The sequence below is a fragment of the Lutra lutra genome, chromosome 6, assembly GCF_902655055.1.
Source record: "Lutra lutra chromosome 6, mLutLut1.2, whole genome shotgun sequence".
In the NCBI taxonomy this organism is placed as follows: domain Eukaryota; kingdom Metazoa; phylum Chordata; class Mammalia; order Carnivora; family Mustelidae; genus Lutra; species Lutra lutra.
Window position 1 is genome coordinate 16,873,771 of NC_062283.1, and position 27,193 is coordinate 16,900,963.

Below are 27,193 nucleotides of genomic sequence, written 5' to 3' on the forward strand. Positions count from 1 at the left end.
ACAATTGAACCAGCCAAGTGCCCCTAGTGGAGTTATTCATTGCCAAAATTCAATGTGTGTTTCAGAGACAGAGAGAAATATTATTTCTCACTCTATCCCTCTTCCACTGTATCCAAACTTATGTCTGAGATCTCTACATAACAAAGAATTGGCCCCTGACTTTGTTGACTGTCTTTATTGTACATTGTTTCCTATTTCATTAATTTCGGCTACTTTTATAATTAAAATCTCAGGTACTTGTCTTTTCTAATTAATGCATATATTCCTTATAAATTCCCCCTTAGCACACTTCAACTACACTCACATCTATTTTATTTATATTCTCAAAATATTAAAAATATTTTCAAATTTTCATTTCGATATTTGTCTTTGACCCATGGGTTATTTAAAAATGAATTGTTTAATTTCGGAACATATGAAGATCACCTAGTTACTTTTCAAACATTTCTTGCTTAATTGCTTTTTGGTCAGAATAGGTGCTCTGTATATTTCCAATTCTTTGAAATTTGGTGATTCTTATTATATGAGTGATAAATTATTGTAAATATTTCATCTTATGTATATGTCACATTTTGCTCATCCATTTATCTGCCAGTGGACATGTGAGTTGCTTTCATGTCTTGGCTGTTATGAGTAGTGCTACTGTTAACATGGGTGTGTGCAAATGTCTCTAATGTTTATTCTCTAATGGCTGAGTTGAATAACTATGACAGTGTGCCAGAGACTCTGGTCTGCAACCCTAAGATATTTAACATCTGCACTTTTTAAGAAAATATATCAACCCCCGTCCCAGGTCACACTATCAATGGTGCTGTTCAGCCTCCAGACTATTTCTCCCACATCAGAAATCTCTGGATTTCCATTTCTCTGGTATCTTGGCTTAGTCCTGCCTGACTATCTTGCTGTCTCTTTGATGCTGTTAGGAAGGACACATTTATTTCATCCAACTTTCTTGGTTGGTTTCAGCAGAAAGGTGGGTCTGAAGGAGGAGTCCATTAAATGTAAAAGTCAGGAGCACCTGGGTGGCTCAGTTGGTTAAATGTCCGACTCTTGGTTTCAGCTCAGGTCATGATCTGAGGGTCCTGGGATCGAGCCACACCAGGCTCCAGTGCTCAGGGGAAGTCCTCTTCCCCTTTCTCTCTCCCTTTGCCCCTCCCCCCCATTCGTGTATCCATACGTGAAAACACACACACGCACACACACACACACACACACACTCACACAGTCTCTCGCTAAAATAAATAAATACATCTTTAAAAAAAAGACGTGGCTGAGTCAGTGAAGCGGCTGCCTTCAGCTCAGGTCATGGTCCCAGGGTCTTGGGATTGAGCCCACACAGGGTTCCTCCGCTCAGCCAAGAGCCTGCTTCCCCCTCTCCCTCTGCTTGTCTCTCTGCCTACTTGTGATCTCTCTCTCTCTGTCAAATAAATAAATAAAATCTTTAAAAAAAATTTTTTTTAAGTATAAGTCAGCTCTAGTACCTTTTAATAATTCCTTTTCTAATGAAATCAGCCAGAATCAATTTCTGTTGATTTCTGGTAAAAACCTTGTGTGATAAACATTTTTTCTGTTGGAGATATAAAAACAATTCCATGAGAAAAATACCCATCTATTTTGGATTTCTTTTCCCTAGGGGTTGTTTTTTAATTTAATTAATTAATTTATTTAAATTTATTTTGTATTTTTAATTTACATTCAATTAAGGAACGTATAATGTATTATTGGTTTCAGAGGTAGAGGTCAGTGATTCATCAGTCTTATATAACACTCAGTGCTCATTACATCATGTGCTCTCCCTAATGCCCATCACCCAGTTACCCCATTCCCCTAGCCTCTCCCCTCCAGCAATCCTCAGTTTCCTGTGATTAATTGTCTCTTATGGTTGGTCTCCCTCTCTGGTTTTGTCTTGTTTTATGTTTTCCTCTCTTCCCCTATGATCCTGTTTCACTTCTGAAATTCCACATACAGTGAGATATATGATCATTGTCTTTCTCTGATTGACTTATTTCGCTTATAATCCCCTCTAGTTCCATCTGTGTCATAACAAATGGCAAGATTTCTTTCTTTCTTTCTTTCTTTTTTTTTTTGATGGCTGATATTTTGGATGTTTTATGCCCATGGGAAAACAGGCCAAAAAAAAAATTGTGGTTTTGGCTAGATTGATACACACTGATCATGAAGGATCAATAAGGTTTCTGGTGCATGTGAAAGACCGAAAAGATTATGCTTGGAACTTGGTACTATCGTATGGAGGGGAATGAGTCAATGGGCTTTCACTTCCACCTTACGCTGCTGTGCAGTTAAGGTCAGAATTCCCGCCAGAATGATAACTTCAATCCTACCACCAGATGAAGCAGGTTAAACAATTGAGGTTTAGGGTGTGTTTGGTTGGTTAGTTGGTTGGTTGCATTTTTGGCAACATTTCATATGGATATATTTTCGTACTTAGAGAAAAACTGAACTAATGGTACAAGGAACTCCCTTATACCATTTACCCAGACCCACTACATGTTTTTGCATCCATCCCATTTATGGTTCTGTGTGTATACATTTTTTTGAAGCTTCGGAGACTATGTTAGAGACATTATGCTACCTTATACTCTAGACACTTTGGTACAAAGTTACAAAGAAAAATTTTTATAGAATCAGAAAATTTAATATTGACACAATAACATTATCTAACCCATAATCCACATACTATTTTTTCCTCTATGGTCCTAGGAATGTCCTTCATCGCTTTTCTTTGTACCTCCGGCTGAAAATCAAATCCAGGATTGTACATTGCATTGATTTTCATTTCTCCTTAATTTCCTTTAGTCTAGAACAATTCACCCATTTTTCTTTACATCTTTGAAGAGTACAGGCCAGTTATTTTGTACAATGTCGATCGATTTTGGTTTGTGTGATGTTTTCTTATGACTACAACCTCAGCTTATGCACTTGGGGTAGGAGTACCGTCACAGGAATATTATGCACAACTCTGCTTTCTTTCAGTTTCAGTCAATGTGTCCCAGTGTTAGTGATATAACTTCACTCTCTTGATTACATGATATCTCCAGGTTTTTTCGCTGCAAAGTTACAACTGCACCTTTACGGTTAATAAGTAATCTGGGGGAAGATATTTTGAAACCGTAAACATTCTGTTCCTTATCAAACATTTGCCCACTAGTTTGCAGCAACCATAAATGATGTCCTAACTCCATCATTCCTTCTGTGTTTACTAGTTGGCCTTTTACTGTAAAAGCTTTCCCTTCTCTTCCATTTATGTACATGTATATATATATGTATGGGTTCATAAACTCATTTTATTTATTGCATTACAATCTATTCCTTTCTAAATATTTATTTTGATGCTCAGAATGTCCCATGTTAGCCTGTAGGAGACCCTTCGGGGTGAAACTGGTGCTTTTGATTTTTTCTCATCATTCTCTGCGTACTATCTACTTACTCGTGCCACGTTATGGTGCAAACTCATACTTTCCCTGCTCAAGCTCTGGAACCAGACTTTTCTCCAAGGAGAACTTGACTGGCTGAAATTTTAGCAAAGCCAAGAAGTACATGGGTAAAAGTGAGTCCTAGCATCCGGCTACTGCCTTGGTGAGCAACTGCAGATAGCAAACCTTTAATCTAAAAATGGCCCCTCTGAGAAGAGGATTTGCCGGACAACCTAATATTGTTGTTGTTGTTTTAAACAGGGTCTTTTTCTTACCAGAAATACACATTATGTACGATAGTATGTTAATTTCAGGTGTAAAACAGAGTAATTCCACATTTCTATGCATTACGAAGTGACTACCATAATAAATCTAACTAGTCAGCAAACAAATTTATTACTATATTTTGACTATATTCCCTATGTTATACTTTTTGTCCCTGTCACTTATTTATTTTATGACTGGAAGTTTGCACCTCTTAAACCCCTTTACCTGTTTCATCTATCTTCCCACCCCCCTCCTCCCTGGCAGCCACCATCTTATTCTCTGAACTTGTGATTTTGTTTCTGTTTTGTTTGTTCATTTGTTTTACTTTTTGGACTCGACAGGCAAATGAAATCATATAGTATTTGTCTTTCTCAGTCTGACTTATTTCACTTATCATAATACTCCTAGGTTCATCCATGTTGTCAAAAATGGAAAGATTTCATTCTTTCTTATTGCTGAGTAATATTTCATTGTATATCTATACATACACACCTTCTATATCCACCCATCTATCAATGAACACTTAGGTAGCTTCCATATATTGGCTATTATAAATAATGGTGCAATAAACACGGGGTGCACGTATCCTTTCGAATTAGTGTTTTTGTTTTCTTTGGATAAATACCTAGAGGTGGAATTGCTTGATCATATGATATTCCTATTTTTAGTGTTTTGAGGAACCTCCATACTGTTTCCTGTAGATCCTACATCAATCCCACCAATAGTGCACAAAGTTTTCCTTTACTTGCCATCCTCACCAACACTTGTTATTTCTTATCTTTCTGATGCTAGCTATTCTGACTGGTATGAGGTAATACTTCATTGTGCTTTAAATTTGCATTTCCCTGACGGATGCTGAGCACCTTTTCACACACATGTTGGCCACCTGTATTTCTTCTTTGAAAAATGTCCGTTCAGGTCCTCTGGCCGTTTTTGAACTAGATTGTGGTGGGATTTTGGCGGGGGCGGGGAGTGTTTAATTTGTTTGGTGTTGAGTTGTATGGGTTCTTTATATATTTTGGATATTAACCCCATATCGGATACATCATTTGTAAATATCTTCTCCTATTCAGTAGGTTGCTTATTTCATTTTATTGATGGTTTCCTTAGCTGTGCAAAAGGTTTTTAGTTTGATGGAGTCCCAACTCTATGTTATTGCTTTTGTTGCCCTTGCCTGAGGAGATGATCCAAAAAAGAAATATAGCTCAGACCCATGTCCAAGAGTTTACTACATGTTTTGTTTTAGGACCGACAGCCTAATCTAAAGGAGCTCCTCTCCCTCTAGGTCTGTTGATCTCTATCACCTCCCGTTGTTTTTTTTTTTTTTTTTTCCCCACAGAACTTAAACATTGTCTAAAATTATCTTGTTTGTTGATATCTTGTAAGTTTTCTATCTCTCCAACTTGAATATAAAAGCTCTATCAGTCTTAATACATAGATATATTACCAGAAAATGAACCTGGTGCAATTTCTTTGTCAAATATATGTGAATAAATGGAATTTTCCTGCTTGAAAATACTGTGAAAACACAACATATTTCTTTACCCTTATTTTACATAATGAAAGTTTTTCAAATGACATTTGCCCTGATTCCCACCATCCCTTAGAAAAGTTTCTTGATTACATAGGAAAATTTCGATGTATGGGAATGACTACTACATTAGTGTTTTAAATTTCCTACATTTCCACATATTTGTCTGGCAGTCCAGAATGTATTTAAAGTCACTCTGAGGCTTTTTGTAACTGTATCCCCTAAGAATCTCATGCTATTACTGTGGTTACTCTTTAAACCATTTTTCCTCCCCTGGGTCATCTCTGATACACAGCCATGCAGGTGGAAAGTCTAATTTAAATACTTCTTGCTGAGTCCCCTGTAAAGGCCACCATATGAATGCTAATTGTGGAACTTCCATGCCTGGTGCACTCAGAGGTATGCAGAAGGGGGTCACCAAAGGTGTTAAGTGTCAGAGTTTAAATGTGTAGACATGGCAGTAATCAGTACTTTTCTTCCTAGCTGTTCATGACCCATTAAATCTATGTAGGGAAATCCTGAGAAAATGAACCTAAATCAGAATTTTCCAACCAGTAATCTGTAAGATACAAGATACATTTCAACCACACCATTTTCTTCTCCATCATTTTCTTAGTGCTATGACTATGGATCTGCTCTTCTATCTATTTCTTTTATCTCACTTCCATATCTCACTTCCACATACCAAATGTACAGAATTTTCTTTTCCATTGTACTTTTCATCAGGAAATATCACTTGAGACCAGTCTAAGTCTCATTTGGTCTAAGATGATGGTACTACATGTTACATATCATCTGGTCTATCCTGAGCGAAGGTAAAAGTCCATTGGCCACAACTCTCAACACACAGCCAGCCCAGAGTTAAAAACCAAACGAACTGGTTTTGATCATTACACTTTGGTTATGTAAGATGTTAACACTGGAAGTAGCAGTTTGAAGGATATACAAGAACTCTGTCATTTTTGTAACTTTTTCTCTAAGTTTAACATTATTTCCAAAGTAAAAAATTTTAAGGAAGTCTTCTAAAAACCTACATTTTTGAGACACCTGGGTGGCTCAGCGGTTAAGCATCTGCCTTCAGCTCAGGTCATGATCCCAGGGTCTTGGGATCGAGTCCCATATTGGGCTTCTTGTTCCATCGGGAGCCTGCCTCTCCCTCTGCCTGCCACTCACCTTGCTTGTGCTCTCTCTTTTTCTCTCTCTCTGACAAATACATAAATAAAATCTTTAACAATAATAATAATAAATAAAATAAAATACAACCCTACATTTTTGCCTTGTGTACCTGGCCTCAAGCTCACTAATAATTCACTTTAACTGAAACAAATGGCCTAAAGTTCATAAATAATTCACTTTAATCTTGCAATAACTTCTTAACTGTTTCTCCTAATCTCAGCTTGTGACGACAGTTAGCCCAAGATTCCCCTCTACAGATCGACCCTCAATGCTGTCCATCATTTTCCGAATTTTGTCCTCTTAAGAACCTTTTCTTTCTGGATCATTCAGCCCACTTCTCTGATAGAGCCCCCGGGATCCTTCCCAAGTTGTAGGTTAGGCTTCCTGGGCTCACAATAGGACTTGTCAAGTTAGTCTTCCAGATTGCTACAGTGGATGCCCTTCTTTCTAAGTCTGTAGGTGTCCCTCATGGAAAAGGGAGCACGGACAACTTCACCTCTTACCCTCTTCCTCTCAGAGACATCACTGTTAGTTCTCTTTCCAAGGTCGGAAGTTGGCTCTGAGAGGTTTGACCTCTGCTCTGTTTCCCATTGCCGCTTAAACCCTAAGCCATCCTGACCAGAAGAGGGAGTCATGACAATAAGGAATCTTCCAGTCAGTCATTATTGGTTTTCTCAAACTTCAGTTGTTTGCCTAGTCTGTTCAAAGGGATCCCTGCTCCAGATTCCCCCTTGACATCGACTACTATACTAAATTCTTACTGTTTAAAAAGTTTAGGAGTAGTGACTTTTCCCTCTCATTTTTTGAAGTAATATATGCAAAGAAAAATTTTAAAAACCAGTCATCCATAATTGTATTACACAACAACAAAAAAAGGGAGAGAGCAACCAGGATATATACATATTATATTTCAATGTATATTTATTTTCTGGTATTCTTTTCAATAAAGAGTATCTACCAGAAACCTATATCAAACCTCTGACATATCATGCACAAGAATTAACATGTCATTTAATGTTGGGAACAACTCAAGGATAACTGCTATCACTGCCACCATTTAAAATTGTATCACAAATTTTTGCCGATGTAAGAAGACCAAAAAAAAAAAAAAGAAAGAAAGAAAGAAAGAAAAAGAAACAAGATGACTTAATTTGGGAAAGCAAGAGGCGAAACTAGTATTTATAGATAATTACCAGAAAATGTGAGGTATAATAGACTGAAACACTATTAGAGAACACACTGAGAGGGGCGTCTGTGTGGCTCAGTTTGTTAGGTGTCCAACTCTTGATCTCAGCTCAGGTCTTGATCTCAGGGTGTAAGTTCAAGCCCCACGTTGGGCTCCATGCTGGTTGTGGAGACTACTTTAAAAAAAAAAAAAAGGAGAAGAAGAAGAAAAGAAAACACATAGAAACTATTAGGAATAATGAAAAAATTTAATAAAATCCACATAGATGATCAAAATCAATTGTTTCCCTTTTTGCTACCGACAACAAAACGGATACATATTTTTAAAATCCCGTTCCCAGTAAGCACAAAGAACTGTTTAAAATATGGGCGATTAATATAATATGGCATGTGCAAGACTTGCATAAGAAAACTATATTAAGGAAATACACAACAGGGGGCCTGAATAGGCATACTACAGATCAATGTTGTCAAGGTATAATTACCTCAAAATTAATCAACATGAATTTTGTGCAAATTCCATTAAAATCCTGATAGGATTTTTCAAGGAATTTGATAAACTGTTTCTAACATTTGCCTGAAAGTAAATGAGCAAAAAATACCATGAGAATGTTGAAAAAGACCAGTAAAGGATTCTTTGTCTTGCCACAGAGCAGAGGTCTACTGCAATTTTTTGAAATACAGTTTTGGCATGTGGATAGACCAAAAAATCGGTAAAACAGAATAGAGTCCATAAAAAGACCCCCAAATACATGAGAATTTAATACATAATCTTATTGACAAAGAAGGTATTGGGATAACTGGTTTTCCTTAGCAGAATAAAAAATTTAGGTGCCTACCTTAAATCGTAAGACAAAATAAATTCTAGATGGCTGAAATCCTGAAGAGTTAAACATAGAGGGGGGGAGAACAACTACGAAAGTTAAAAAAGAAAATATAGGTAAATTTTTTAAAAAGATTTTATTTATTTATTTGACAGAGATCACAAGCAGGCAGAGAAAGAGGAGGAAGCAGGCTCCCTGCTGAGCAGACATCCCGATGCGGGGCTCGATCCCAGGACCCTGAGATCATGACCCGAGCCGAAGGCAGAGGCTTTAATCCACTGAGCCACCCAGGAGACCCAAAATATAGGTAAATTTTTGTGTCATCATTTGTCCAGGGAACATATCACAAGTGAGGTTCTCCAAAAATCAGACTCTAAATTGATGAGTGTGCAAGGGAGCTCTTCACATTCAGTATTTATGGAGGAAGAGAAGGGATTAGGATTAAGTAAAGAAGCTGGTCTGTGATACAATTACAGTAAGGCCTTGTTTCCCCCCAGAGAGCTCATCGGCTGCTATGGGCCCAAGTTAGGGTGAGGGCATTGGGACTTTATAGCCCCACACACTCCTGCCATTGGGTGTAGGCTGACCCCAGATGGGATATGACATAGGGTGGGGTCACTCTCCGAGGCTGAGAGTAATTTCCAGGGAAGGCTGACAGCTTCAGTCCGGAGAAGATCCCATTTGTCCAGTGCACCATCCACACCAGAGCAGCTTGGATCAGTTTCTTCCGAAAAACTGAGAGAGTAGCTCCTCTGAATCCCGTGAGTGTGTTTTCTTGGGGAAAACTTACAAAGGGAAGATTAGTGGAATGACCTACAGTTTCCACCATTGTAGTTGGTCTTGAAGCTGTAACCGATGCCCGGTATATCTCCTTCTTCTCTTTCCCTTTCCAGATTCCCCATATCCTTCACTAGCACCTCTGCTAGTCTGCATGCCTAGTTGGTCAGGTGACCCAGACCTTTGTCCGAGAGTCCGAGCCTCTGATCACCAGGTACTTCTCATGCCATAGCTATTATACTTGTCATTTTTCTTCAAAATGGAGTAAGGGAATAGTAAGAGTGGAGCACCTTGCAATGCCAGGAAATAACTAAGTGTTCAAGGAAAAACCCACAGTGATGGGGATAGGTCAAAGACTTGGGACAACGTGAGAGAACTACCTATGGCCTCAGCTGGAACAATTAGAGAAAAAAAATAGTATTGTTTATCTTTTGAATATTTTATTTATTTATTTGAGAGGGAGTGTAAAAGAGAGATCACAAGCAGGGGGGAAGGGCAGAGGAAGAAGCAGACCCCACACCGAGCAGGGAGCCCAAGGCAGAACACAATCCCAGGACCCCAGGACTGCAACCCGGGCTAAAGGTAGACACTTCAACTGACTGAGCCACCCAGGTGCCCAAGGTAGTATTGGATTATAACCTGAAGTTTAAAATAAACATCTATGAGCCCCCCAATGATGTAAACAAATTTTTTAATAAATAAGTAAATTGGGGGAAAGAGACAAATCTCCTTTATAGAAGAATTCTAAATAATTTATGTAGGTATTTTACTCTAAAGAAGGTGGAACGTAACTCCCTATTCCTTATATACAGGTTGCCAATAGTGACTTCCCTCCAAAGAGTGAGGTATGGAAAGCGGAAAAAACTGGCTTTTCAGTGGAGAAAGTTAACAAACACCACTGAAGTCAGGTGATCAAGGTTAGCCTCAACTCTGGTTAGGTCCCGTCGATGGAATGTACCCCAGCACTTCACCTCTGTGGTCTTCCTCTTCCAAACCCAAAAGTCCAGTCTAATCATGAACAAAACATGGGCCAAAACCAGGGGGGCACTTCATGAAATAGCCGATTAGTATCCCTCAAAATCGTCAAGTTCATCGTAGCAAGTGAAGACTGAGAAACAGACAGAGCCCAATGAAGCATGTCGACTGAAAGTCACGTGATGGGGCATTCTAGATGGGGTCTTGCAACCAAAAAAGGGCATTAGGTAAAAATTTAGAAAATCTAATTAAAATGCTCCATACTACTCTAATATGGCAATAATGGGAAACTGAGTGGGGTGTACATGTGAACTTTCAGGACTATCTGCATATTTTCCTGTAAAGTTTCTGTAAAACTAAAGCTATTCAAAAATTTTAAGTTTAATTATTTTTATTTATGATTTTATTTTTAAGAATACCTCCACACCCAACACGGGGCTCACGCTTACAACCTTGAGACCAAGAGTTGAGTGCTCCACCGACTGAGCCAGCCAGGAACCCCTTTATTTGTATTTTTTTTGTGTAAAAATGCTAGAAGAATTACCTGGTTAAACATGACCTTTAGTGGCTATTAGCCAACCATCACATAAAAAGACACAGTAGCCCCAAAGGTGAAAACAATATATTAATTTATTTCTAAGACAACAACGTGGAACATCATTGCAATCAAGGATGGATTTAGTAGTTTCAACCGTCCCCATGGGCTAGCAGAAACCCACTGGCCCAAACACTACAATCTTCCAATATTAAAAAATGCAAGACACAGAGATGACCAGCAACAGACATATAAACATCTTCTACTCCAAAAAAGAGTCTCGTTCTAGATGAGAAAGATCCAGTGTTAAACATTCCTTCTTCTCGGGTGGGGTCATTTAAAGTGGAAAAAAAAAAAAAGATGGTTCTTAGACTCCATTAGCTCTGGGTGTGTTTCCTCTGCTTCAAGCCTTTACCACTCTGCACAGCTACATCTTTTTCAGTAGCAGGAACAAAAGGCGGCTTTACTTCAAAGCCACTCCCTTAAATACAATTAACACTCAACAGGCACAGTCACAGGAAAAAAGAATAAAATTTGTGAATTAAAGATATCATTAGTTGTAGTAACTTTTTTTTGTTAGAATAAATAAATATTAAGGAACTTAATGGATTTAGGAGGATAAGAGTAGACTTCACATTTTTCTGAGGTGACAGCACATTTTCTCACATTAATGCTGAGACCCTTCTTCTTAAAACCTACCGTCTCTGGTATACTAAATATGGCTTTATTTCACCTTCTCTAAATACTCCATCTCAGGAAATCGAACGAAGGAGACCAGTAAGAACACCCCTATCCTCAGAGAATTTGTTTCCTAACGCTTATTAATAAAGTCTGTAAGCCTCACTTCATCTGCAAAATGGAGGCAATCTTGTGAGCCTCCCAGGTGTTGTAAGGTTTTAGCGCAACGAGCCGTAAGGGAGCTGTCAGGATGCCTACAACGCAACAGGCTTTAGCTTGTCTATTCCTACCCTTCTCCCTTTGCAATGATCTCTAATATCTCTGATTTAGACCTTGATTTCTTTTTTTTTTTTAAAGATTTTACTTATTTGAGAGAGAGAATGAATGGAGGGTGGGATGGGGAAGGGCAGAGGGAGAGGGAGAAGCAGACTCCCCGTGGAGCAGGGAGCCCGATGTGGGGCTCGATCCCAGGTCTCCAGGATCATGACCTGAGCTGAGTGCAGACGCTTAACAGACTGAGCCACCTAGGGACCGCCAGACCTCAATTTCTAATTACTCATATTCTTGGCCTGATATCCCAAATCTATAACTTTGCACATGAAAGTATTAAAATACAAGCAATCCGGGAGATTCTCTACAGCTGCCTTTTCGAAGTTGATGCTATTACCAAGAACTTTAGAGTGAAAAAGCTTCTGTCTCCCTTTTCTCCTGGTGTCCAAGATGGGTGTGGTGTACAACAGGCACTCAACAAATATGTACTGACTGCATGCTGAATGAATGAGTTGGATAAAGGAACGAGACGAGGGATCGGTGACACAGAAGGCTCATCACAGTGGAGAGCTCTTAGAAACCTAGTGGCTCTTACTAGCACTAAGCACTGTAAACCTACTCAGAGAATACTCTGGAGTCCTTGAAGCCTCATGGCGTAGAAACTGGACTCCATTTTGCAGGTAAGATCACTTCGGTGGGGATGGAGGGTGGTGACCAAAGAGGAAAGTGACTCATTCTGAGGCTAGAGACTCGGGACAAGATTCACGCAATAGCACCTCTCTTCTAGAAATATCTTCATTCTTGGGAACGTTTCGGCGTTCTCCATGGAAAGCAACGGCAGGGGGACTAGCGCACATTCTAGACACACCCCAAGAAAAGTCCAGTTTCCCTGGGATCCCTTTGCTGAAGCAGGAAGCAGTGGCCACTGTCCGAAAAGCATATCCCGCCTCCTGTCAATGACTTTACCTTCTACACAGAACTCCAGACACAGTCAACCGGAAATGCTAGTGTTGGAACTCGGGAACAAGACCTAGTTCTCCCTTGTGGTAGCTCAAGTTCTAAAGGAGATGGCTGAGTTGCCCAGAAAGCTGTTTCTATGCCTCCACGCAGCTGAGCAGAGAGGACTTGTGTCCATGAATGCGTAGCTACAGACCTGTCAGAGAAGACTCCTTCAAAGAGACACAATTCCTATTTCCCTCAACAGTTCTCCTTTTCTTATCTACAGTTCTCCTTTTCATGAAAACGTGTCTCTCCAGTGAGCATCTGGTGCCAAGGTCTGACGTCAGTTCAATTTATCACCGATCAGAGCATCAGCCCCACATGGAAGGAACATCGGGAGGCCACTGGTGAGGCCAAAAGGCTCGCCTCGCCCCGGGGAACCACCCTGATGGGCAGAGTTCACAGTGTCCACAGATGTCTTCACACAGAACGACAGGGCCAGGTTCTGCAGCCCTAACCTCACTCCGGCACCTCCTCCCCTAAACGAGGCAGAGTTCTCGCACGAAGCAAGGCTCTTCTCCCCGGCCTCGGGCGCCCGCTGAGCCCGTGTTACAGGGGATCAGAAATACCAGCTGGGTTGAATTACGGTTTCACTCTGATTTAGGGTTCTTTCTCGAAGCCTCAGCTCCAGGCATTCCACAGTGAGGGGGTACGTGGTAAGCTCAAACTTGTTAGCGAAGAGGCTGGGCGAATTAATCAACCACTTCAAGTCTCCGTTTCCGTAGATACAGATGCCGTGTACGTAGCGGCCTGCGGAGGGGAGAACAAGAGACCATCAGAACATGCTGGGGGAAGTGAGATTGCCCAGCAGTAGAGTCCTGTCTACCTGCGGAGCGGCTAAAAGGGTGCTAAGCACTACGGGCTTCTTCTTTTTTTTTTTTTTTTAAGATTTTTATTTATTTATCTGACAGAGATCACAGGTAGGCAGACAGGCCAGCAGAGAGAGAGGAGGAAGCAGGCTCCCCGCTGAGCAGAGAGCCCGATGCGGGACTCGATCCCAGGATCCTGAGATCATGACCTGAGCTGAAGGCAGAGGCTTTAACCCACTGAGCCACCCAGGCGCCCCAGCACTATGGGCTTCTAATGAAGCAGGACCCTGGGGGCCCAGCCCACAAGGAAGTTCAGCTCTTTATGGGAAGACGAAGGGCACACAGAGGTCCTTAAAGAACAGGACAGTGAACGGTACAGTACAATGGTACACTTCCGTGTATTAGCAAATGAGAGTGATGGAGGAGAGGTTCTAGAAGCGTACAGAAGGGAGAGGTCGCTATGGGTCGCCCTGGTCAGGCCTGTTCTGTGAGCCTATCCAAGTGCTGACTTTTTATCTCCACTTAGATGAGAATGAATCTCCCTGAGAGGACATGTCAGGACTCAACTCCTCACCCGCTCTGAGCTCCCCTGGGTACGTCTGTCTCCTCCTTTCTCTCATACCCCACACACAATCTGTCAGCCATTCTGACACCTCAACCTTCAAAATACTAATGGAATTGGACCCCTTTCCACCACCTCCGCTACCACCACTGGGGCCCACACCACCTCGACCGTCCTGTCCAAATTGTTACAGTAATAACCGGATTCCACTGGGACCACCTTGGTCTGTTAGCGCAAAAGCCAGAGCGACTGCTTTAAATGTCAGCACATCATGATGTCTCCTCTGCTCAAAACCCTCTAAGGGCTTCTCCTCTCATTTGGGGTGTTAGGTCTGTGATCAAAGGAGCGAGACTGATACAAAGTGAAGGTCAAGCAAAGCTTCATTTCGTGCCAAGGATCAAGAATCAAACCGACCAGTCGGGGCCACCTCTGACAGAGAGAGCGACCCCTCCCAGCCTCACAGACTAGCTTTTATAGAGCAAAGGCCGTGTGATTGGGCCTGGCCACACACAGGTGGCCAATGAGATTGCAACACACAGAGAAAGCTGCACAGTCATGCTAGGTCACACACGGGCGGCCAATTGAATTACAATTCACCCCATAGTAGCTATTTGAACTACCTTGGTCAGAATTGGCGCCCAAAAGGCGGGGCCCACACTCCTTGGTAGCTAGGGGACGGTATGTGCGCCCCACTGATTGGATGTCTCTACCTGGCCCGACTCATCCCTGCATTCATGCTTTTATCTCCACCTGACCTGACCCACCCTTGTATTAGGGCTCTGTTATCAGAGACTGGTCGACCACATTCTACTGGTTTCTGGGACTTGCTTTTAAGTAAGTTCCCCTGGCGGGGTGGGGACAGGGTCAGTTTAAGTTTTACTGCATAAACAACAAAATCACTGTTTAACCTGAGGGAATCACTCTGGCTAAGTAGGCCCTTACATGGACTCCTCAGGGTCTGGCCTTTACCTCCCACCCCCCTTGCTCATTGACTTACAACCCTTAATAACCCTTGCTTAGTCCCTTCGGCCACACTGGCCTCCTTGCTGGCCCCGAGCACACCACGCACGTTCTACCGGAGAATCCACGTTGCTCCTCTCCCCCCGCCAGCCCCTTTCCACCACACATCCTGGAGGCTCCCTCTCACACCGCACCCCAGGCCTCTGCTCCAAGGCCGTGTTCTCAGTGAGGCCTCCTCTGACCCCTCTTTCCTCCTTCCCTGATTCATTTTTCTCTTGGCTCTCATGAGCAACAGGTAGACATGTGTGTCAGTGCCAGGAAGGCAAATATTTTGTTTACTGTCTTTCTTTCCAGATAATTGTTTATTGTCTTTCTCCTTAGACTAGAACATAAGGTTCAAAAGGGCTGAACTTGAGACCATTTTGTTCCCCTCTATGTCCTCAGCATCTGGGACAGAACCTTGTAAACATCAGGTGTTACATTAATACTATTGAACAAATGGATAGAGAAGGATGGGTGGCGACTCTGTGGAAGGACAGACTAGGGGAAGCCATGCGGGGTACAGATGGTGGCTTCATTTGGGGACAATGCCTCTGGAAAAATGTGCAGAGGTGGGAATTTTCTACTAGAATTGGGAGTTTGGTTGGGAAGTGGGTTAGAAGAAGAATGGTAGGAAGTTGAACCTCTTTTCTAGAGGTTTCTTGGCAAGAGTAGAACGACTATGGTTGACTGACCTAAAACAAACTAAAGGGCTAGGCCTTTTTTTTTAATCCCATACATAGGGAGAGTCTCTGAAGATTTCTGAATGGAAGAATCAAATGGTGAAACGAGCTTTAGCCAAGATTAATTTTGCACAGCTTGGCAGGGTGCGTTAGAAATCAATCATGAGGCCACACTAACAACTTAATGTAAACCAGAGAACCGGTTCAAAGTTAATGGTTGCCATGAGAGGGGAAGGAAAGGGCTGCCATGAGAGGGCTGACAGGAAAGGTATTAGAAACAGAGCAGAGAAGGGCTGACAGGACTTGTGATTAATTGAATGTGCCTGGGAGGAAGTACAAGAGAGAATGGAAATCATGGGGCACAGAAGCCAGAGTTGTGGGAAGTCAGAGAAGGACCCGGGGTAGGAGGCGGCAGTAAGAACTGAAGTCATAAGCAGCCCGTCCGTGCTTGAGAGAGTGAAGTGAACAGGGGCAACTGTTTCAGTGTGGATGGAGTAGAGGCTACACAACTTGGTCTTCAGGCCAGAGGCAATCACTACACACCTGATAGAGAAGAGAATCCCTACCCACCAGCACAGAGGGGGCAACAGAGGAAGGCAGGAGAGCAAGGGATCCTCTAGGGAAACCCACACAAAGTTGAGACCCCCCCAGATGGTGACGCTGGTTGTGAGGATGGGTAGCTTTCCTCTCAGAACAGGAAGGAACGATGAGAGTGTGTCCAAAGTACCCTGACATGGAGAAAAGGGGATGGCATGACAAACTGGTAAGGGGATGTCCATCAAATGTCTTGAAAGTTCTTCCTCAAGTTGAAGTTATTACCTTCTGAGAGTAGAGAGGCCATTTTAGCCTAAGATTGAGAGTTTAAGGTGAGCAGAAAAGATGAACAGGACACCAGGAAGATAATAAGGTAAATAAAAGAGTAAGTAGGCAGCCAGGAGGGTCTAGCCTCCTTGTTGCGGGGGGACAGTCTCCAGCAATGGTTTGCTTAGGCAAACACAAATGGCATAAAGCGGATGGTGGTGACCCTTATGCATAGGAATGGACCTTGTAGGGTCAAATGGCAGGGGAATCTGGAATGTTGAGTGAGAACAGCATGGGACAGTTGACCCAGTTACACAGGCTGGACAGGGAGTCCTCAGAAGGAAGCTAGTAGGAGGAAGCAACTGGGACAGTTGAAACCTTGGCAATCCCAATTTTAAAAAAGCTGCCACGTTTCAAACAACAACAACAACAACAACATATTTTAGATGTGGGGATATAGCAATGAACAAATTGGTTAAAAATCCTAGTCCTCTTGGAGCTTCTATTCTGCTCTGGGGAGAAAGACGGGAAGATACAAAGCACGTAAGCTGGTGAAGAAAACTAGCAGAGCGACAAAGAGATTGTAATCAAAGGCGGAAGCTCCAAGTTCAAGATGACAGAGCTGGAGTGATTCTAAGTGCTGACAGGGTCTAGAGTGGGTACACATCCACGGGTTTGGAACAATTCCTATTACTCGCCACCAAGGGGAAAAGGTCCAGATCGTACTCCTGACTTGCTGGTCTGGCACGCACTGTTCTGCCTTCTCTGGGTTCTTTTTCTTTTCCCTCTCGAGTGGTTTGGGGGACAAACTATTTTTATGCTCTGTACCGTACAAGGCTTTCAGATGTTCACTGGTGTAACAGGTGCTAAAAGAAGAAAAATGAGACATTTTTCTGAGAGACTTGGGCTGCCCAAGCTTTGTACACTAGGTAGGTCCCTGGCTCAGGGCTCCTCTCATGGGCCCACTTGTCATGTGGTAAGTGAAAATCCCTCTAAAAATGTAAACCTGACTAGCCTATACCTTCTCTATGGGGTAGGGCCTGGGCACAGGTGAGGACAAGGAGGTGGAAGGTAAGGCTCTATGGAGGGGCAGGGGTTGCTGATAGAGGCACAGGGGGACAGGAGCTTCCGAGGGGGAGGCTAGAGCCACAAAGTCATGACATCCCATGGGTCCCTGCTGTGGAGGCTGAAGTCCTCCCGAGTTACAGCCAGAGTGAAGCAGCAGATTAGAGGATGACCACAGGGGTCCCAGAGGGAGGGTGACAGGGTTATAGGAGGACTTCGGGGAACTCAAATACTGGGACCCCCAACTGATGGTGATGATGGTCTCTTTTCTAAAGAAGACCCAGGAGACCCAAAAGCAAATGTCCTCTCCACCCTCCTCCTTCCACCAGCAGGGTGGGCCGTGATGAAATGCAGGCACGTGGCACGGGTGTCAGCCAATATGTTGGCTGATTAAGTAAAGACATGAATATACCTGCCGAGGGGCAGACTGTACGGTGACATGAGGATTTGCCATCTGCAGCGGAAGCGGATGCTCAGAGAGATGGAAAAGGGGGTGGGGAGGAACGGAGAGCTGCCCAGAGGCAGTCATTTGGAGGTTTTCCTCTGAAACATGAGGTGTCGATGAGATGGCCCCGAGAGGGAAGCCAGAGACTGCACCTAGACGGACTGATGGATGAGTAGAGGTGGCAAAGCTCTGTCAGCACAGGGAGCAAAGGCCACCTCCCGTTATGGGCTGAGTTGTCCCCCTGCCCAAATCCATCTGTTGAAGTCCTAGCCCCACTGCCTCTGTACCTCAGACTGTGACTGTGTCTGAGACAGAGCTATTCAAGCTAAAATGAGTCATACAGGATGGGCCCTTGTGCAGTAGGAATGCCGTGGGGGTAAAAAGAGGAGATGAGGACCCAGACGCACACAGAAGGAAGACCACGTGAGAGACCACTTGGGAAGAAAGTGGCCACCTGTGAGCCTCTCAGGAGAAACCAAATCTGTCACCACCTTGATCTCCAGCTTCCAGCCTGCAGGAGGGTGAGGAAACAAATTTCTGTTGTTGAAGTCACGCGGTCTCTCATACTTGGTTACGTGAGCCCTAGTTAATGAATACCATGCTCACTACATACCAGGCAACAGTTTAAATGGAATGTTGACCAGGGCTGATGAAAGCCCTTCTTTATAAAGTCCTACAGAAATAAAAACTACTGGGGCGCCTGGGTGGCTCCGTTGGGTAAGTGTCTGCCTGAGGCTCAGGTCATGAGCCCGGGTCCTGGGATAGAGTCCCTCTCGGTGGGGAGCCTGCTTCTCCCTCTGCCCACCATTCCCCCTACTTGTGGTCTCTCTCTCTCTGTCAAATGAATAAATAAAATCTTTAAAAAAAAGAAAGAGAGAAATGAAAACTACTTAAACTTTCTCATTCTTGTCCATTTGGAGGAAAGACATCTCTTGTTAGTGTTGCCCGTCATCATGCCAGAGCAGCCGTGAGTACCTCCAAGCCAGCTGGAAGCCCATCTGCGGGGATAGCAGAAGCTGGTGTAAAGGGTAGGGGTGGAGGTCCAGCTTGCTCGGTGGTGAGAACATGACATCACTTCTCATCTTGACCACTGTCCCCTCCTAACCACTGCACCCCCAAAAGGAACAGAAAGAGGAATAAATAAGAAAGCAGAAACTAGTAAGAAAGTATCCTCAAAGTTGAGGCCACTTCTATCCCCACTTGATAATCATGAGCTAGAGAACATCAGTGAGATCTATCCACCTTTCTCTCTTTCTTTCTTACTTTCTTTCTTTCTCCCTCTTTCTTTCTTTCTCTCCTTCTTTCCTTCCTTCCTTTCTTTTTTAAATGCAGCCTCCACGTCCCGCATGGAACCCAATGTGGGGCTTGAACTCATGACCATGAGATCAAGACCTGAGCTAGGATCAAGAGTCGGATGCTTAACCAACTGAGCCACCACCCAGGAAATCACCTAAATTTACCATGTCTTGAAGCCTCTAGCTACTCTAAGAACACATAGATTGTTCTCCATGAGAACCCCTGTATTTCACAACAATGTTCACGCCAACACCAACAAACTGCGTGGCCTCAAAGTGTGGAATGAACAGCTCACCATGGCAGCCTCCGTGTTTATCTTCCATGTCCATCCACTTTATAGCCCTGAGGTTACCAGTCCATGATGCATTTGGCATGGAGCCAGGGACACCTGCAATGTTGATAAAGAAAAGCAAAAATGAGAACCAAGAGAGATGGGTGCCATTTCATCAACGAAGCCTGCAAATTATGCTTATGTTTTCTGTAGATTATCTTTCACATTAGATTTTCCTTCATGGGTGCAAAACCTCAAAAGCTTATGGCATTAATGGTTGGTGGTTATGACCCCACCTGGCCACCAGTGGAAAAAAGAAAAAAAATATATATATATATGCATAATTTTTTTGGTTACAATGTGTGCCCAAGCCTGCAAAATAGAGTTTAAGAAATACCATAGCTTGAAATCATAACGAAGATGGAAAAGTTGGGAGATTTTGGGGTTATCTCTTAATGGCCCTCAACTGATTTTACATCCAGTCCTAACATTACAGCTCTTTAAGACTTTTCAGATGACTTGTATCTTAAAATGAAAGCTCAGAAAACAGGCTACTCTATGTGCTAAGCACTAATAAGTGAAAGCCCTTTATACAAGGTTGCAATGTTAGGCATACAGAAGGGAAATATCTTGTTCACTACTTATAAACTCAAACACATCCCTTAACATGCTACCTTTTTAAAATTATTTTTTAATTTTTTTATAAGCAATCTCTATACCCAACATGGGGCTCGAACTTATGACCTCAAGATCAAGCATCCCACGCTCCACTACTGACTGATCCTGCTAGGCCCCCTGACACGTTATACTTTTTATTCCTTAAAGTGCTTCTTGAGCATTTGGTGTTGCCAAGCATTGTGCAGGGCCCTGGGAGGAGAGAGAGGAAACAGACCCAGTGAAGATGAATTGTCGACCACAAGCGGTAGGTTTGAGCTTTGAGATCCCCACTATGAGGAAGACTGGTGTGCACTGACCCACCCATCTTCTCTATTTCTTTCCCCTGTTCTTTGGCCCAAAGTTTAGTAGCTGACCAATTAACTAATCAGGAATCAATGCACTTTCTTGAAATGTAAAGAGCCTTTAAAAAAGAAAAGAGGGCTTTGGGTCCCCACGAAGCCAGGGCTTTTCCACCTTGGCAATACTGACACTTTATCTATTTATTTATTTTTGCATATTTTTATATTTATTTATATTTTTATTTTATTTTAAAGAAATTTATTTTATTTACATTCAATGAATGAACATACAGAGCATTACTGACACTTCAGGCTGGATGATTCCCTGTGATCAGGCCTGTCCCGGGTGTTGTGGAATTACTCAGCAGCATGCCTGCCCTTCACCCACCGGATGCCAGTAGTACACAGCCCTCTGTTGTGACAATCAAAAACATCTTCCAGTGTGGCCACATGTCCCCCAGGAGGGAGGGTGGGTGCACAAAACTACCCCATTTGAGAAATGCTCTGTTAAACCATTTTTAAAAAGATCTACTTATTTATTTTAGAGAGAGAGAATGAGAGAGAGAGAGAGAGAGAGAGAGAGAGTGCACACACACGAGTGGGAGGGGCAGAGAGAATTTCAAGCAGGCTCCCTGCAGAGTGTAGAGCCCGATGTGGGGCTTGATCCTCGACCCTGAGATCACGAACCGAGCTGAAATCAAGAGTCAGACGCTCAACCAACTGAGCCACCCAGGGCTCTCTGTGTTAAACCATTTCGTATAACCCTCTCCATCTCAATAAATTTTGGACAGTTCACAGAGATTAAAGGGTCCATTTAATCCTATAGAGTAGTTTTACCCCAAGATTTCCGTTACTGAAAAGTGGGTAGATGGGAAAAAGGTAAATGTGACAAAAGAAAAAATATTTTGTTTCATAAGCGCTCCAGCAATTTTCACCGGTGAGCAAAGCAAATCTGAACGTAATTCTGATGTTTACAGTACCGCGCTCATGACCTCTGTACCCAGGCTGTAATAGTCCTTTCTCAGAAGACCCAGTAGGCACAATCATGCCCCTCCCCACGACATGCATTCCAAGAAGTCTGGATCCTAATCTCTGGAACCTGAAATTATGTTATGTTACAGGGCAAAATGGAATTCAGTTTGCTAATCAGCTGACCTTAAAATAGGGAAATTATCCTGAATTATCCAGGCTGGACCAATGCAACCACAAGGGTCTTTTAACAGTGGAAGAGGGAGGTGAACAGCTGGTACACGGGTACCATTAGAAAAGGCTCAGACCCTGCAGAAAGGAACGGAGCCCAGCCAACACTTTGGTTTAGTCTGGTGAGACGTGTGTCAGATTTCTGTCCTAGTAATATAATACATTCACGTTGGTTCAGCTGCTAAGTCTGCGGTAGTTTGTTACAATGGCAAACAAAAAAACTAATATGCATACTAATGAGAAAAAAATTATCCAGGATGATATTTTTTAATAAGAAAAAAAACCTAGACAAGACCAATACTTTTCAGAAAGTTTAATTGGATTAGGCACATGAACACATTTCCTCTTTAAGAACATGAATAAAGGGATGCCTGGGTGGCTCAGTTGGTTGGACGACTGCCTTTGGCTCAGGTCATGATCCCGGAGTCCCGGGATCGAGTCCCGCATCGGGCTCCCAGCTCCACGGGGAGTCTGCTTCTCCCTCTGACCTTCTCCTCGCTCATGCTCTCTCTCACTGTCTCTCTCTCTCTCAAATAAATAAATAAAATCTTTAAAAAAAAAAAAAAAGAACATGAATAAAAATGTGCATGTTCAGAAGAAAAAAAGCTCTGTTCTTTTGCCCTGGTGTCACATGGTAATTATATGATGACCTAAATCAAGAATTGTACCCAGGTCTCCCAACTAAAATTAAATTTTGCACAGCCCTTCCTGTAAATGGCATGATCCCTACTCCTAAGGGCTTGCTATAAGACAGATCCTTTTTTTCTCTCTGCCAAACTTGAAAAGTTTGCTTATAAATAATGAGTAGTCCCCAAGAAAAATACCATTTATTTAGCAATATTTCTTCCTATTGCTCTGATTTGCATTTATTACTTTAAAAATTACGTTAGCACATGCCTTTCCCAAGAGAAGCTTCTTTATTTTGTTCTTAGTACACATTTTAAAAGAATTTAGAATAAAACTTGCCTTGGTTAAGTTGGGGGGTGAGTGGAGGACACTCCAGAAAACATAGAGGTACTTTGGTATATTTACTTGTGTCAACAAGATTAGCGGACATTGATGTAATTTCTACAAGTCTATTTTGGTGAAAAGCCACAGCAGAAAAGTGCAAACACATCACCGTAACAAAACGTACCTACCCTCCTTTACGCGATTATGTCTTTTAAAGGATAAGATTTTTTTTTCCTCTTTCATTCTCATGAATATTGATCATCACAAACTGACTCTTCCTCAGAAACACACTCCATTATTCTAGAAATAAGATGGTGACATTTATAATTAATGACTGCCGTCTTTACAATAAACACATAACAGGAGTGCTTGGGTGGCTCAGTCGGTTAAGTTTCTGCCTTCGGATCAGGTCATGAACTCGGGGCCCTGGGATCGAACCCGTGTTACGCTCCCTGCTCAGCTGGGAGTCTGCTGTGTGCCTCCCACCCCCACTCATACGCACATGCTCTCTCCCTCTCTCTCTCAAATAAATAAAAATCTTTAAAAAATAAAAAAAATAAAAACAATACATGTGAACTTCCTGCTCATGGAATTACAAACCTCAATTTTTCTTTTTTAAGATTTTATTTATTTATTTGAGAGAGAGCGAGAGAGAAAGAGAGAGCAAGCACAAGCTGGGGGGAGAAGCAAACGCCCCGCTGATGTGGGGCTCCATCCCAGAACCCTGGGATCATGACCTGAGCCGAAGGCAGACTAAATCAGTCAGTTAAACTGACTTGGCCACCCAGGTGCCCCAGACCTCAACTTCCATACTTTGTTTACCGACAAGTCTCAAACATGTCTGTTTAAATATTATTCATATGTGTGCAGACAAAAATTACCCATTTTTCCAAGTGGAATCAGAGAGAGGGACAAAGTCGAACTCTATTCTGTCTTTTCTTGCAAAGAATTCCAAGGTCCAGAAATACCTGGCAGGAGTGGGGAGCGCCCCTGGCTTTGTTGGACTGGGAACTTGGGCATCCCCTGGGAGCTTGTTAGAGATGCCAAATCAGCCATCCTGCCCGAGAATCTGCACCCTCACAAAATCCCCAGAGCATCCCAGCACGCGATCGAGCCTCAGCAGCCCTGGGCCATAACCAGCATTGCAAAGAGGACGTAGCTTCTGTCTCCTCTCTCCTTGAAGCCCCTCCCTCAGCCTTCACCAGGTTTCGGTTACCTTTTCTTTCTCCTTTTCCCCACATTTTGCCCTGGTGAAGAAATCTGGTACTATGTACCTTCTATCCTTTGGTTAAGTTTGCAAACCTGTCCGCACCGCAGGGAACACAGGCATTTGAGTAGACCACTCAAATCACCTTCCTGAAGCCCATCAGCCCCCCTCGTGTGGGGGAAAGCTACGTTGAGCAGAAGACTGGTCCTCAGGGAGCCTTGACCTCACAGCATGGGGCCCACGGGGGATTCTCAGTCAATGTTAAAGGACTGAATGCGTGAGGCACACAAGGGTTGCCCCCAGCAACTCAGAGTCTCCCGGGCTGCCCATAGTGTGTGGCTAAGACAGGCCTGCCTGCCACCTTGGTTTCCCAACAGGTCACTGTACAATGAAGGTACAATCATGCTCTACCTCTCGGTATCAAAAAGTATTTATTCTCCTCTCGTGGCCGAGGCCAACCTGTTTCGGTCTGCCCTACAGCAACTGCTTAAGCGGCCGTCAGTCACCTATTCGCCACGTGGGTCCTGCCTGGTACAACTCGCTTGATAACCCTCCACAGGGCTTCTGGCGACAGCTCAGATGTCAACTCAGTGTGAATACTCTGCAGGCGTCGCTTGATTATTTTTGTCAGGCAACAACGGCAAGCGAGAGACTGAGTGGTCTGAATGTGCCGTGTGCCTACTACACGGTGACTTAATGGGGTCTGGGTTAAAACATTACGTGGAGACCCCAAAGCTACTGATCGAATCACTTGTGCTGACATCCGATGCTCCTTCTACTTCCTAAAATTATCTACTAAGCATAATTTTCTCCCAGGGATGACCCGCAGCAGACGCCCCAGCACCCGTGGAACACAATTTCCCACTGCGATTGGGGAAATTTGTTCTTACCCCAGCTTTGTCAGCGTTGTCACTAACCAGCTGTGTATCCTGAAACCATCACTTAAGACTGTAGACTCACCTTTCAAATGAAGCCTAGAACAGATCGGCGGAGTTTCAAACGTTCAGACTGCAATCCACAGAAAAACAATTTATACCACCGCAGGCACACACACGTACATAAACAAAGTTTCACAAACGACTTAGACTTATTATGTGTCATGCACCTGTTTATTTGGTGTTATTTCTGGATCCACTCATGGGGAAAAGTGCTATTTTAAAAGTACTGGACTAGGGTGCACCTGGGTGGCTCAGTGGGTTAAAGCTTCTGCTTTCAGTTCAAGTCATGATCTCAGGGTCCTGGGATCAAGCCCCGCATCAGGCTCTCTGCTCAGTGGGGAGCCTGTGTCCTTTCTTCTCTCTCTGCCTGCCTCTCTGTCTACTTGTGATCTCTATCAAATAAATAAATAAAAATCTTAAAAAAAAAAAAATACTGGACTAGGGGCACCTGGGTGGCTCAGTGGGTTAAGCCTCTGCCTTCAGCTCAGGGTGCTGGGATCGAGCCCCGCATCAGGATCTCTGCTCTGCGGGGAGCCTGCTTCCCCCTCTCTCTCTGCCTACTTGTGATCTCTCTCTCTGTGTCAAATAAATAGATAAAATCTTAAAAATAATACTGGACTAGATGACTGTGTTTTTATTATTGCTGTTATGATTATGATTATTCTCACTTGTCAGGATTCTAGGAGCGCAGTTATGGGGTATATGGATAAAGTCTACATTCAATTCACCCGTGTCCTAGGAAGGGTCTCTTTTGCATTATTTCTAGTTTGGGGCAAAAAGACGACCCTAGTATTATCCTATCCGAGAAACCATTCTAAATTATCAACTCCAATTCTCTCATTTGCTCTTCATAGGCTTATTTAAACAAAAGATTTGAGATACGTTTACAGAGTAACCAAGAATGTTTTTCTTGGAGCTTAGCCATTATTAGTCAAATAACTGCGTTTGTTGAATAAATGAATACGGTTCTTTGAAATGCAAGCTTTATTTATGTTGACTTGACTTTCTCCTTATGGTTCTCACACAGTGTGGTCCTCATTTTGGGAGACCTACTCGTGCTAACAAATTCCAGCAATTGCTTATTTTTGAAGCTCAGATGTATACTTTTTAACTTACTGAATCAACAAGGGCTTTTGGTTTTAAATGTCCAAAGTCAACCCCATTTCTCCCAATGCTCACCCATTAAGGTCATGCTGTAAACTGGTCTAACTCTGGAAAATTTGGAAATATGCAAAGAAAGCCACAAGAACACCCAATTCCCTCTGGCCCTTTAAACGAATAGCTTCAATGTAAGCTAGGAACCTAATTCCTTAAGTGTAAGTATCTATATGTGAAGATGGTCCTTTAAGCATTATTTATACATAATGATTAACAGCACAGGCTTTAAAGTCAGAGTCCACATCTCAAATCCTTATCTCTGGTACTACTGGTTGTGACCTTGAACAATTACGTAATCTCTTTAAGAGATCACGAACTAACCTTCAAAACCTTACAGGGTTTTGTTCCCGTTAAATAAGATAACATATGTTTTGTGCTTAGCACCTTGCCTGGCATAGTTCCCTGAATAAATGGTTGCAAACAAAACCCATCTATTAAAGTCACCGGGACCATTGTAGCTGTGGAAGAGACTGCTTCTTTACTATAACCAGAAGCAAGTTTACCAGCCTCAGAGCTACTGACATTTGGACTGCAGTGACGTCATTGCTGTGGGGGCTGACCTGCACACCGGAGAATGTGGAGCCTTTATCCGTTACATGCTGGTAACAGTCCCCACACCTGTCCCATCCTCTTACCTCCTGCCCCCACCCGTGACAACCCAAAATGTTTTTGGATGCAGCCAAATGTCCCTTGGGGAGCAAAACTGCCCCAACTGAGAACATGAAATTGTGGATTATTAATAAAAATCATGTGCAAATATTTGCGTATAAAATGAACATTTCTTTTAGTTTATAAAACCTTTAATGTTGTTGCTTTTATATTTTTCATACATTTATTTATGAACCTCTGAGGCTTACTGGCTTTGCTGACTTAGTCATGGTACTTGTGACTGTTCTAAGAATAATTCAACAAAAGACAAATGCACAATGTTCAGTGGTGATTTGCTTTACTAACAACAAAAAAAGGGAAATTACCTAATAAGTGGGAAATGTAGTGTGAAGTAACTTGTAGTCCTTTTTTCTCATTGTCAATTGGGGTCATGTTTAGCAATAAAACGGTATGTTTATACTTTTACCTACAAAGTTGTTCATTAATCACTTAGGATTTTTGACACATGAAATTTCCTAAAAGAGATGCTGTCTGGTTTCTTAATGGATGTTTCTAGAGTTCTGCAGCTTTGAGATCATAGCATAATATCCTC

General features: G+C 42.7%; 1 protein-coding gene across 5 annotated transcripts in view; it reads right to left on the minus strand.

Moving 5' to 3' along the window:
* Positions 1–10,781: 10,781 nt before the first annotated feature.
* GCNT2 (glucosaminyl (N-acetyl) transferase 2 (I blood group)) overlaps positions 10,782–27,193 on the minus strand; it is a 96,407-nt gene continuing 79,995 nt past the window's right edge. For 3 of the 5 annotated variants that reach the window (XM_047733091.1, XM_047733090.1, XM_047733089.1), the window contains 2 exons: positions 19,607–19,699; positions 10,782–13,401 (listed from right to left, as the gene is read on the minus strand). In XM_047733091.1, coding sequence (XP_047589047.1) covers positions 13,211–13,401; positions 19,607–19,699 — 284 coding nt within the window. In that variant the 3' untranslated portion in view covers positions 10,782–13,210. Of the gene's footprint in view, positions 13,402–19,606; positions 19,700–22,877; positions 22,990–27,193 lie in introns of all 5 variants that reach the window. The other 2 variants (XR_007128068.1, XM_047733093.1) reach the window with 2 other exon arrangements.